The 12,801-nt window shown below is 40.4% G+C and overlaps 1 protein-coding gene across 3 annotated transcripts in view; it reads left to right on the top strand.

Moving 5' to 3' along the window:
• Nucleotides 1-2,368: 2,368 nt before the first annotated feature.
• The window catches only part of CEP85L (centrosomal protein 85L), a gene marked incomplete at both ends in the record, with an annotated part of 151,042 nt that continues 140,609 nt past the window's right edge, over nt 2,369-12,801 (top strand). For 2 of the 3 annotated variants that reach the window (XM_079716099.1, XM_079716097.1), the window contains one exon: nt 3,909-3,981. In XM_079716099.1, the coding sequence (XP_079572225.1) occupies nt 3,909-3,981 (73 nt within the window). Of the gene's footprint in view, nt 2,451-3,908; nt 3,982-12,801 lie in introns of those variants that run through there. The other variant, XM_079716098.1, reaches the window with a different exon arrangement.

The following is a 12,801-nucleotide window of genomic DNA, read 5'->3' as shown; positions in this document are numbered from 1 at the left end:
ACTGGTGGTAGGTAGAGCTGGGTGTTGCTCTGCTGGGCAGAGCTTGGTCAAACTTTAATCCGCTTGTCTGCTGATGGGTGGGTTCCCTCCTTGTTGGTTGTTTGGTCTGAGGCGACCCAGCACTAGAGCGTACAGGCTCTTTAGTGGGGCTAGTGGTGGAATGTGGGAGGGCTCACACCAAGAAGTACTTCCCAGAACTTCTACTGCCAGTGTCCTTGTCCCCGCAGGAGCCACAGCCACCCCCTGCCTCTGCAGGAGACCCTCCAACACTAGCAGGTAAGTCTGGTTCAGTCTCCTATGGGGTCACTGCTTCTTCTCCCTGGGCCCTGATATGCACACTACTTTGCGTGTGCCCTCCAAGAGTGGAGTCTCTGTTTCACCCAGTCCTGCAATCAAATCCCGCTAAACTTCAAAGTCTGATTCTCTCGGAATTCCTCCTCCCGTTGCTGGACCCCCAGGTTGGGAAGCCTGACGTGGGGCTCAGAACCTTCACTCCAGTGGGTGGACATCTGTGGTATAGTTGTTCTACAGTTTGTGAGTCACCCACCCAATGGTTATGGGATTTGATTTTATTGTGATTGCACCTCTCCTACCATCTCACTGTGGCTTCTCCTTTGTCTTTGGATGTGGGGTATCTTTTTTTGTTGAGTTCCAGTGTCTTCCAGTCAACGATTGTTCAGCAGTTAGTTGTGATTCCAGTGCTCTCACAAGAGGGAGGGAGCGCACGTCCTTGTACTCCATCATCTTGAACCAATCTCCTCTAATGTTAAAACATCACTTTTATCCATCGTTATATCACTCTTCAGTTCTCTGGTTGTCGTTTGCCCAATATGATAAATTTACATAAGAAAAATATATGTAAGAAGGTTCAACTTAATCAGTTCAGAGATTCATATCCAAAGAATTTAAGATTTATGAATGCAACATTTATTTTTCATTTTCAAATAATGTATATTTTTAATGCAGTATTTCAAATGAAGAATTTAATATGGTTTGATGTTAACTATGGTGTTTTTAGTACTATTTTCCTCTTTTAAAGCCCTCTCCCAAAACATTAAGTATGTAAATTTCACCTAAGCAACTATGTATATATATACATATATATACACACACACATATTTACACAGACACAAGCATACACAATCACTGTTTTCATTACTTACTTGTATTGTCTCTAGTTATGAAAAATTACTAAAATATTGAAGTTCTGTAATAAATGTCTTAGCTTGTAAGATCCTCCTTATGGTCTTTACCTACTGTTACAATGAAACAAAAACATGCTCGTTTACAAAATTGGGCTTAGTAATGGTTAGGTAGTCCTGTCTCTCAGTCTTGTGCTATGACTGATTTTACTCATTCTGAGGACCATGGATACTGGGTGTGTCATGGATGTGGAGGGAAATCTCAGTTCAGTATACAGTTGACTCTTGAACAATCGGGTTTGAACTGTGTGGGTTGACTTATATGCAGATTTTTTTCAGTAGTAAATACTGCAGTACTACAGGATCCCTGGTTGTTTGAATCCTCAGACGTCAAACTGTGGATACTGAAGAACCGGGGATTTGGAGTGACTATAAATTATACTCGAAAATGCCTACCACACAGAGGGTCGGCTCCCCCTAACCCCTGTGTTGTTCAAGGATCAACTGTATATATATTCAGAATTCATATGATAAAAAAAAGGATGGTTATAGTTTACCTCATATACATAATATTCTTAGTATTTCAGTTATTTTAATTGCATTAGATCTCTATCCTCTCAAGTTTAATTAGTAGGAACACAAAACTTTTTATCTTTGGTGCCAACTTCCAAAATAGCAACATGTTTTTCTCTTTGCTTTTACTCTTATTTCAATAAGTATTGAAATATTTTACATAGTCTCAGCTTCACACATACTTTTTTGGTGTATATAGTGCCATGCCCTTCAGTTTGATAAAAACACATAGAAAACATGAGTAAATGATTTTTTAAAAACACTGCTTAGAATTGAGTGGAAGTTGGCAGAGTTTTGGAATAACAATAAGTATATATTAAACTCACAAAGGATTGAGATATATCTGTAATAGTTCATACATTTCTTGGAATTGTGTAAAAAAAGTTTGGTATTTAATAAATGCTATACCTAATATGAGAGTATGGTAAGTATAAATCATGAAAAAAAAAGGATACTTTCATCTGGTTCTATAGCTTCTGATAATTCATTTTAGAATTTACTTTTTTAGGTTTCTTTTTGAACCTATACTATGCATGCATCATATTACATGAACTAATGTACATTTAAATCACAGAAAGGAACCAGTCACATTTGTTTTTCATGTTTCTGTCACTTTCTATCCTTAGAAACAGTTGACACTTGGCCAATTGCTCATGATTTGGAGAAATAAGTGGAACTCTACCCAGAGGACCCTAAATGTAAAACTGCAATCTGATAAATTACAAAACAGCTGTGGTAAGTGATAGGTTATACACCTAGATGTAATTTAACCTCTAAAAGTTTTAAGCAGTATTTCCCAATTACAGGGTGCTTAAATACAAGTATGAGGCCTTTGTTAGCAAACATCCAAAACAGGAAAAAGCATCACTGGACTCAAAGCCTGTTGAGGGTTAGGGACCTGCTTTCTGGTTTACCTTATTCATCGGCCATGCGCAGAGCTCGTCTCCTTCTACAGTGCCCGACCAATATTTATTAAATGCACTATTTTAGAACTAAATATTGGAAGGATTATAAATATTGCCCATGAGAAGTAAGATTTAAAAAGAGATTGCTGCACCCTTTTTTCCTTCTCAGGATACCTGCTCCTGCACTATGGGTTCAGGTGAAGGGTGGGAATTGACCAGGCAGAGGAGGAACGTGAAGGTTTAGGGTGTGAGGCAGTTACACTACCATTACACACTTTCGTGCCATTTTCACTCCTTTCTGATTGCTTATCTGAAACATTGGGCTACTAGATTAAAATTTACAGCCCTTCCCTGAACCTTCTGGTACTGAGTACCTTGGGGCTTTTCTCCTGCTTTTTTCTGCGCAGGTCTCCGTGTCGTAGATATTTTGGTACCCGTTCTCTCACCCCACCCCACACCCAGGCATTGAATCTGCGGGTTGAGGAAAATGACCACTTCTCTATCCTCCACAGTGATCTATAAACGATGCTTATGGAATGCATGATGACAACTTTAATCCCAATCCCAAATGAGACTGGGAGTCCCTCAGCCCCTCCCGAGGAAACCTCTATCATCACAAGCAGTCTTGAAGGGAGGGCAGGTCTTCCACGCCCTTTTCTGAGATATGCCCTGCAGGCCCTGAGGGATTACCCAAGGTTGGTGGGGGGACCAAAAGACGAGGCCCGGGGCCAAGTTTCCTCCCTTCCTCATCTCGCAGGGCGCGGGGATGGGGAAGGAGGGATGTAGCTGGTGTGTCCGAGCGACTATTCGCCACCCGCGGAGAAAAGAGGAATAAAGGTACCCACTGGGACCCGTCCGCAGCCCCGCCCGGCGCCGCGCACGCCTTTTGTAAGCGCCCGTGGCCCCGCCCCTCCCCGGCTCGGGTTCGGGTTCCCCCAGGGGAGGGGGGCGGAGAGAAGCCGCAGCTGCAACTTCGCCTGGAGCCTCTGAGGCTGGGCGCAGCCGGGGACCGAGTCGCCGACATCGCGGAGGCGCCGCTTCCCCGGCCCGGGCCTCAACCGAGCCGGCTCGACCATGGCAGCCGCCGCCGTGGCGAATCCGGCCCCTGCGCTCCCCGCCCGTCGCTGAGCGGCCGTTAACCAGCCCGCCCGCTGGTCCTCCCGCCGGTCCCCCCGCCGTTGCCGCAGCGGCCCAGGCTCCAGACAAGTTTCCGCCGCCGGAGGCGAAGGCAGGGAGGACGGACGTGGGGAGTCGGGCGCCCCCGGCCCACTCGGCGCTCCCGCCCGCGATGTGGGGGCGCTTCCTGGCCCCGGAGGCCGGCGGCCGGGACAGCCCCGGCGGAGCCCGCAGCTTCCCGGCGGGTAAGTAACGGGACAGGCCCCCGGCTGGGGTGGGGGTCGCGGCCGACCGCGGCGCCTCAGGACCCCGCCGCCGCTCCCCTCCCTCCTCAGGCCTGGCTTCCCCCTGGCCGCCCGCCCCCGACGCCGCTCGCCGGCCCGCCAGCCCGGCTTCCTCCCGGCTGCTGACGCCCGGCCCCGCGGGCTGACTTCTGGCGCCCCGCGTCCCCGGCCCTGTCCGCCCTGCATCGCGGCACACCGGCTCGGCGCGGCTCGGTGTCCGGGCCGCTCCTCCTCGGGCCGCAGCCCGGGCGCCCCAACTTACAGTTCGCTTGGGCCTCCTCGGGTTAGGCTTTGTTGTGCATCCTCCTCCCTTTTTCTCGTGGGGTGTGTGGCCGACGTGGGTAACGGGGCTCACGGAGCCCCGGGCGGGAAGGTCGCTGCGACCGTGCTGCGGCGGCGGCGCGGCGCGGTGCGCGCCAGGGGGACCGGGATCTGCTGCAGCCGCGTCCGCACACCCTACTTTAGGGTGCGTTTTGGGGCGGAAGGAGGCTGCTGGTGATGCCTTGGCTGCAAGTGCCCGCCGAGGGGTCCAGCCCCTCACTAAGACCTGGTCACCGCCCAGCAGCCCTCTCTGGAGGACATGTCCTGCCAAAGCCAGTCGATCTTTGAGCAATAGGGGTGTTAATCCGTTTGCCTGTCCCTGTCCCTTTCAAGGAAAATTGGGGGTTTGCCGCGTTGGGTGTGTGAAGAGAGCTGTTTGTAACGCACAGCCATTTCATGCCTGCATCACTTAAAAGTTGTGTAGGAGCCGCCAAATTAGGATAAATCGTCCCCTAATTTGTGATATAAAAAATAAGGTTTGGGTTGCCTGTGACAAGTTATCTGATGTTGACGGTTCTTTCACGCACTTTAATCTTAATTGAATTTTGAACCCCCCATGAGAAGCTGCAAGTTATATGGACCATTTACCCAGAAAAAACCGCCATATGTACTTACACAAAAATTTTCCTACAACTTTAGGTGCTTCTAGGACTCCTGTTAAGTAACCTCGTTACACAAAATGAGCTCTACTTGTGTAACTGACATTTTGGTATACATTTTCAAAGCTGTTTGCGAAACGAAAAAGCAGAAGCATTTGGAAGTGTTTTTTTGTTGGTAGTATTTTTGCTATTTAAAAAATATCAGGCACAAACTCAGATTTCTATTAAAATTTCAAATAATGCAATTCTGTGATAGTTTAGAAATTTGTGATGTGGGGTTTTTTTTAGACATATATAATTTTGTCACCTTTATTTAGGGTGTAATTGACAAATATACATTGTATTGATAGATACATTTAATATGTGCCACTTGGTTTTGATATACACACACACATACACACACACACACACACACACACACATTGTGAAATGATCTCCACAATCAAACTAGTTGACATATCCATCACCTCATAGTTACCATTTTTTTGTGTCGCGTGTTTGGTGAGAAAACTTTAAGGTCTACCCTCTTAATGCATTTCAAGCATACAATACAGTATTGTTAACTGTAGTAGCATACTGTATGTTAGATCTAGACATAAAAATTTTAAAATCCAGAGTTAGATTTGAAATCATTCTCTTAAATTTGGTCCTGCAATGCTTTTAGAAATAATAGAATTGAACGTAGGCATGAGTTTAGTAAAAAAAATCATATAAGTAGGAAATTATTTTCTCTGAAATGTATACCATTTGTCCTGTGAAGTGGAGACAGCACTTGAGAGGTTTTTGATGCTCACTGGGTGCTTACAAACTCTACAATCAAAGTAACTTCAGTGAGTGAGAAGGTACTTCATTATCCCTAGAGGCTGGAGGGAATGGTTTCAGTTTATCTGTACATGTCAGAAGCCATCTGTAATGTCTTTGTAACCTAACCTCTTAAACTTTATTTGTAATAATAACATGTTTGAAGGCTTAATATCCCCCAAGCATTGTATCCATTTTTCCATTGTTTTCTATGAAGAAGAAAACATCATAGTGCTTAGAAATTTTTAATTAACTGAAGAAAGGACTTTGAGGTTATATTGCACCCTCTAAACCTTTGCTGTGACAAAGAATATAGTGGAAGAAAATACTACCCAATTTTAATAAATTTGGACAGTATATCTTTACAACAAATATATTTTATCTAACCTTTGACAGTGATAAACCTTTGGTAAGTCAGGACATGCCTTTCCAATAAAATTTTTTTTTCAGCTATATGCTGAGAATAGATTACTTTTACAGAATAGTGATATAATTATGTTTATTCTCTTCTTGAGCCAAGCAAATCTTTAAAATTTTTTTAGTTTAAAAATTTATACCTTAGATGAAAAACTTGTGTGGTGTCTTTAGCAAATGAGCAGACAGTGAAGGTCAAGATAATGACCTCTGAATTGGTTCATGTAGGCATTTTTTTCTTAAAATTTAAAGGAAATTTATATATTTGAAACACTGTCCAGTATTATCTTTTGACTACCTTGAGCGATTTTAGAGCTTTTCTGAAAGCAGAAGGAACCAGTCTTCTGATTGAATTTATCAGCAATCATTTTGGTTTTGATGGCCGGTGTGAAGACAGAGATATGTAAATTATTTCTGGTATTTAAATGAGTTTGTCTCAGTATGTGGGTTAATTCTAGGTGTCCTAAAACTGGTTTGTTTATACAGTTATGTAACTAAAGGGAAAACCAAAGGTAATGTAGAACCAGTGTTCTAAAAAATTGGAGAAAACTTTCTTTCCAAGGTAATAGCAGTTAAAACAAGTGGGACTAATTAGCGTGGTTTGGAAAATACTGAACTTTTGACCTTTTCTTTAGGATTTAATTTTGTTTTTGCTTTACCCACAGTTTTTCAGCTTTACAGAGATAATTGTTATAAATGAAAATAAAATGAATATTTTCTTATATGTCCATACAAAGATCAAACAAAAGGCCCCCCTCCTCCTCCTTTTTTTTTCCAATTGGCAAGTGTGGTTAGAAAGCTAATTTTAAATAGAACAAATGTTATGTCTTTTATGCATTTGGTTGAGTGCATTTGAGACGATCCTGTTATTCAAAATGTATAATAGTTTCAAATTTGGATGAAAGATAGATGTATTTCCCTTAGGTTTTAAAAATCTAGTATGATATGGGGATATTTTGAGTACTTATACTTAGGTATACTGAATTTGTTCCTTTTTATAAATCATACTTTCAAAATATTAATACATTTAACCCTAAAACATTTGGAGGTAGGATATGATAGTTTTCAAGTGTGCTGAAAAGAAAATGTTATAGAAAATACTTACATGATCTGAAGAAGTGTCATTTGTTCAGTGCCTCAAGCTTTAAATCTGCCTTTTCCTAGTTGATACCTGGCCATAAGGTGTTGATAGTGATGTCATAATGATGGTGGTAGTAACTGGTATGATTATGTCAAATACAAAGTTTTTCTGTGGTTCTGAATTAAATGGACCCAAAAGTACTCTGATAACAATGAAACATAACTCTTCTGCCTAAACTCATTTGGACGTGTTCTTTTATAATAGGCTTTGGGGGATGAGGGGTGAATCTCAACTTTAGTGATGACTTTTGTGAAATGAACTTGATTATTACTGATAGCTTCTTGGCTTGAATGAAGCTGGTAAATTAATCTGAGGCCAGACAGTAAATGGTGAGTTCAGCCTCTGTTGTGAATGTTTCTGTATGTTGAGAACGGAAAGTTTTTACACAGTCTTGAGTTTTCTGACTGGATGAGATGTGTATATTTGTACTCTGAGAAAAAGATGAAGAAATGAAGGCTCTCAGATTTTACTGAGTTATAGCTTAATTAGTTCCTTCAAATTGTACATTAAAAAATGAGCAATGTGATCATTTAGATAACTTCTAAAGCTACAATGAAATACTAATTATTGTTACTACTTAAGGATATATATATTTTACACTGGCAAAATAATATTCTACAAAGTGGAATTTATTGTATAAGGTCATTCATTTTAAGAACAGGCCTGATCAACATAAAAGAACATCAAATTGCTCTTCATACTAATATTTTACTTGCACTTTCTATTTTTCTTTAATTAAAAAGAATTCATTGTTGTTACCTAGCATAGTGCTTGGCACGTACATAAGTACTTGGTAAATATGAGTCATTCTTTCAGTAAATATTGTGTGGGATACATCATTGAACAAGAAAGGTAGGGTCCCAGCTCTAAGGGAACTTATGTTCTAGTAGGGAGGAAACAATCTGTAAGTAAACTAACAAGATAACTCAGCTGACTGTGAAGTACTGTGACGAAAAGGGAGCTGGTGAGATGGTGTGGGTAGAGCTGGGTAGAGGAGGCCTCCCTGAGGAGGTAGCATTGCTCTGAGACCTGAATGATGAGAAGGAGCCAGACATGAGGGCAGGAGTGTTCAGGCAGAGCGTATAGAAACAGCTCCAAGGTGGAAATGAATTTGGGGAGCTTGAGGAATATCAGAGGTCAGTGAGTCTGGAGCACAGTGAGTAGGGATATGAGGTGAGGGAGGCCTGATGTAAGGCATCGTAAGAATTAGTAAGAATTTTGGGTTCTTTCCTGTGTGAGGGGAAGGCAGCTGTGGGTGGGTAGGGGAGATGACTGTTCATTCTTTCACTCAGCACACTGAGTGCTACTGTGAGGCAAACCTCCTTCTGTGTTCTGTGTCCTGGGGAGATGAAGTAGATATCCCTGTCCTTGGTGTTTATAGATCACTCCTGGCTGTTTTGTGGGGGAAGAAATTGTGGCGCAGTGGGGGAAAGATTGGCAGTAGGGAAGCCGGTTAATAGGTCATTGCGGTGATTGGGTGAGAGATGATGGCGTGGATCAGAGTGGTAAGATTGGATTGGAGAGAACAGAATGGGTCTGGAATATACTCGAGAAATAAAGCTGACAGGATTTACTGATGGTTTGGGGGTGGTAAATGAAGGAAAGAGGAATCAAAGATGACGTCTTAGTTGGGGCTTCAGTAATTATAATGGATGGCGGCGCCATTTTCTGAGGTGTGGAGGAACGTGAGGAAGATAAGTGGAATTGAGAGTCCTGTTTTAGCCGTGTGGCGTTTGAGATGCATTTTAGAGGTTCAGGTGAGAAGTTGGGTATACAAGTCTGCATCTCAGTGGGGAGACGGGAAGGTGGAGATAGGGATTTTGAGAGTTAGCTGTGTCTAAATGATGTCTAAATGTGATCACATAGAGTATCGAGAAGGCAGCAGAGGTTAGCGTTTTTCTGGTCAGATAGAGGAGGAGGAGCCATCCAAAGAGACTGAGAAAGAGCAGCCAGTGAAGTAGGAGTGCAGCCAGCAGAGTGTGGTGTTCCAGAGGAGAGGAGACTGAGGAAGGAGTCTTCACCACCAGAGCCGCATGCTTCCAAGAGGCCATGTAAGATGAGACAGAAGAGAATGGACCAGTGCCACTGCATACTTCCAGTGAGAGACTTAAAAAGTTAAAACTAGTAGGGATTAAAGGTTCTCTAATCGAGTCTGCACATTTTATTACATAGAATTGGTACGTAAGTTCTCAGTGAGTGTTTGGGTTGCTCTCTTTGCCCTTACCACGTCTCAAGCTAGGGTGACCAACTATCTGGTTTTGCCTGGGACATTCAGTTTTAAAACTAGCGGTACTGTCTCCTGGGATGCCTTACATTGAACAGTCACTGAGTCTTGACTATAGGATTCTGCCTAGGGCATCTGAACTGGTGTAAGGTTTTAAATTACTTTAAAGAGATTTTAAATTACTTTAAAGATAGTGGATTCAAGATCAGGAACTTTGTTTTATGCCCTCTTTACATAGTAGATGTCTTCATTGCTTTATTGATGCTGTTTTAATACTAAAAGTTCAGAGTTCTGAAGTGAACTCTAGTTTTTAGTTAACCTTCTGAAAGAGAATGGGATGAAAAATTTGGACTACATTTCATGTAAAGTTTAAAGTTTTCTATGAGGTGCTTACACTGTCTTGTAGAGGCAGATATTGTGTGTTTATTGATCATAATCAATATACATTGCTTTGTCATGACATCACTGAAGCTTTTTCATTAATTCTGAGCATCCCATCTCATTTTAGGAATAATGTACTGAAAAGTTTAACTAGAAGTTAAGTTTTTAAATTTGGGGGGTGTTATTTATAAATTTTCTCAAAACTTTATTTTGGAGTGTTTTAAAACTAAAGTTTTGTTTTCGTTTTGGCATTTAAATGTATTATGTAAAGCACTTAGACTCCTAAGTATCAGAAAACAAAAGGCTAATTGAGAAATAATGAGCTTACTCTGCTTTCTTTGGAGGTCAGTGGCTATGTGAATTTTCATTAGGTCTAACAGCATTAGGTCTTAACAACTTTATTTAGGAATGTTTATTTTTACTGGGGCTTTTATTTCCTCCTGGGCTGATGATCCTTCTTAAGTTTGGACATAATTTGCTACCATGTAGAATATTTTCTCTATTAATTGATATTGTGAAATAGTTATATTCAAAGACAAAGGTAAACCCCTCTGGAATACGACTTGTTATACTTCCTCACGTTTGTAGTGGTTTTATTAAAAAAACCTCGTATTAGTTTTTATCATACCTCATTTTTTCCAGTTTATAAACAGAAACAAAGGCTTATGAGAGACTAAATTAAATATGTGGCCCTCATTCCAAATAGCTACCAAAATACTCTTTTGAATACAGCATTTCATGTAACCAGAGTATAAGATAGGAATCTTTGGCCTGTCCACATATTGAAATCAACAGGCACATGATTTTTTTCATAGAAGGAGATGGTCTTACCTTTGTTGGTTGCTACCCTGACGCTCTTGAGTTCCTTGTTTTATATCATGAGTGAATATTACTGGTTTGAATTCATACTTTTTATGTGAAAGGTGAACCACTTATTTATCCATCTGATCATTGTTCTTAATTGAGTTAATTTTAACTTCCACCTGAACCAACCTAGTTTAAAGCTCTTCCTTGTTATACTCAAGTTGAAAGTAAGGAAATTTAGAGTCAATCTGGAGACTATAGCCTTATACCTTTTGTGGTAATGTTTTTTAAAATTATTTTTATTAATTTTAGTAATAATAGTACTAATAAGTAGTTTTAATAGTAATAGTTAATGAACTTCCAGATTTCTTTTTTATATTTAGAAAGCAAAGAATACTAGGTGTTGATTACTTAAAATTCGATTTAAATCCTTAAATGCAAGAAAGCCAATTAACTTAGATTGAGGTAGATTTTTTTCCAGTTTGATTGAGGTGTAATTGATATATAACATTGTATTAGTTTAAGGTGTACAATATAATGACTTGCTGTATGTATATATTGCAAAATGATTACCATAGTAAGTTTAGTTAATGTCCATCACCACACATAGTTATGGTTTCTTTTTCTTGTGATGAGAACTTTAAAGATTTACTAATTTTAGTAACTTTTAGATATACAGTATAGTATTGTTAACTATAGTCGCCATGCTGTACATTATATCCCCAAACTTATTTATCTTATACCTGGAAGTTTGTACTTTTGGACCACCTTCACCCATTTCCCCCACCTGCCCCTGGAAGCCACCAGTCAGTTCCCTGTCTCTATGAGTTTGTTTGTTTTTAGATTCTACATATAAATGAGATCATACAGTATTTGTCTTTCTCTGTCTGGCATATTTCATTTATTGTAATGCCCTCAAGGTCCATTCATGTTACAACAGGATTTTCTTCTTTTTATGGCTGAATAATATTCCATTCTGTACAAATGCATTTTCTTTAGTCATCCATCTGTTGATGGACCCTTAGGTTGTTTCTGTGTTTTGGCTATTGTAAATAGTGCAGCAGTGAACATGGGGGATGCAGGTATCCCTTTGGGATAGTGATTTCATTTCTTTTGGGTATATACCCGGAAGTGGGTTTGCTGGATCATATGATAGTTCTATTTTTAGTTTCTTGAGTAACCTCCGTACTGTTTTATGGTGGCTGCACCAATTTACATGCCCACCAATAGTGTACAAGTTTTCTCTTTTCTCCCCATTCTTGCAAACACTTGTTATTTCTTGTCTTTTTAATAATAGCCATTCTAACAGGTATGAAGTGCTATCTCAGTGGTTTTCATTTGCGTTTCGCTGCTAATTAGTGACGTGGAGCACCTTTTCACGTACCTGTTGCCATTTGTATGTCTTCTTTGGAGAAATGTTTATTCAGTTCCTCTCCCATTTTTTAATCAGATTGTTTTTTTTCTATTGAGTTGTATCATTTACTTCTACATTTTGGATATTAACCCCTTATAAGATAGATGACTTGCAGATATTTTCTCCTATTCAGCAGATTGCCTTTTCATTTCGTTGATGGTTTCCTTTGCTGTGCAGAAGTTTTTTCGTTTGATGTTGTATACTTTTTATTTTTACTTTTTGTTGCCTTTGCTTTTGGTGTCAAATCCAAAAAAATCATTGCCAAGACTGATGTCAAGGAGCTTACCCCCTGTGTTTTCTTCTAGGAGTTTTACGGTTTCAAGTCTTACATTTTTAACCCATTGAGTTGATTTTCATGTATGGTGTAAGATAAGGTCCAGTTTCATTCTTTTGCATGTGGTTGTCCAGTTTTCTCAATACCATTTATTGAAGAGACTATTTCTGGGCCCTTTATTCTGTTCCATTGATCTATTGTGTCTGTTTTTATGCCTGGCACTTTAAAAAATATCTTTAAATATTAATTCATTTAATTATCACAACAGCCCTATAGAATAGATACTATAATTTTTTTTTCTCTTCTTACATAGGAATAAACTGAGGCACAGATTGGCTAAGTGACTTAGTCAAGATCTCACTGCTTATAAGAGTGGTACAGAACTTGAACCCAGGCAGTCTAGTTTCA

Source organism: Hyperoodon ampullatus (genome assembly GCF_949752795.1).
Source record: "Hyperoodon ampullatus genome assembly, chromosome: 12".
In the NCBI taxonomy this organism is placed as follows: Eukaryota; Metazoa; Chordata; class Mammalia; order Artiodactyla; family Ziphiidae; genus Hyperoodon; species Hyperoodon ampullatus.
This window is presented reverse-complemented; position numbering and strand designations above follow the sequence as displayed.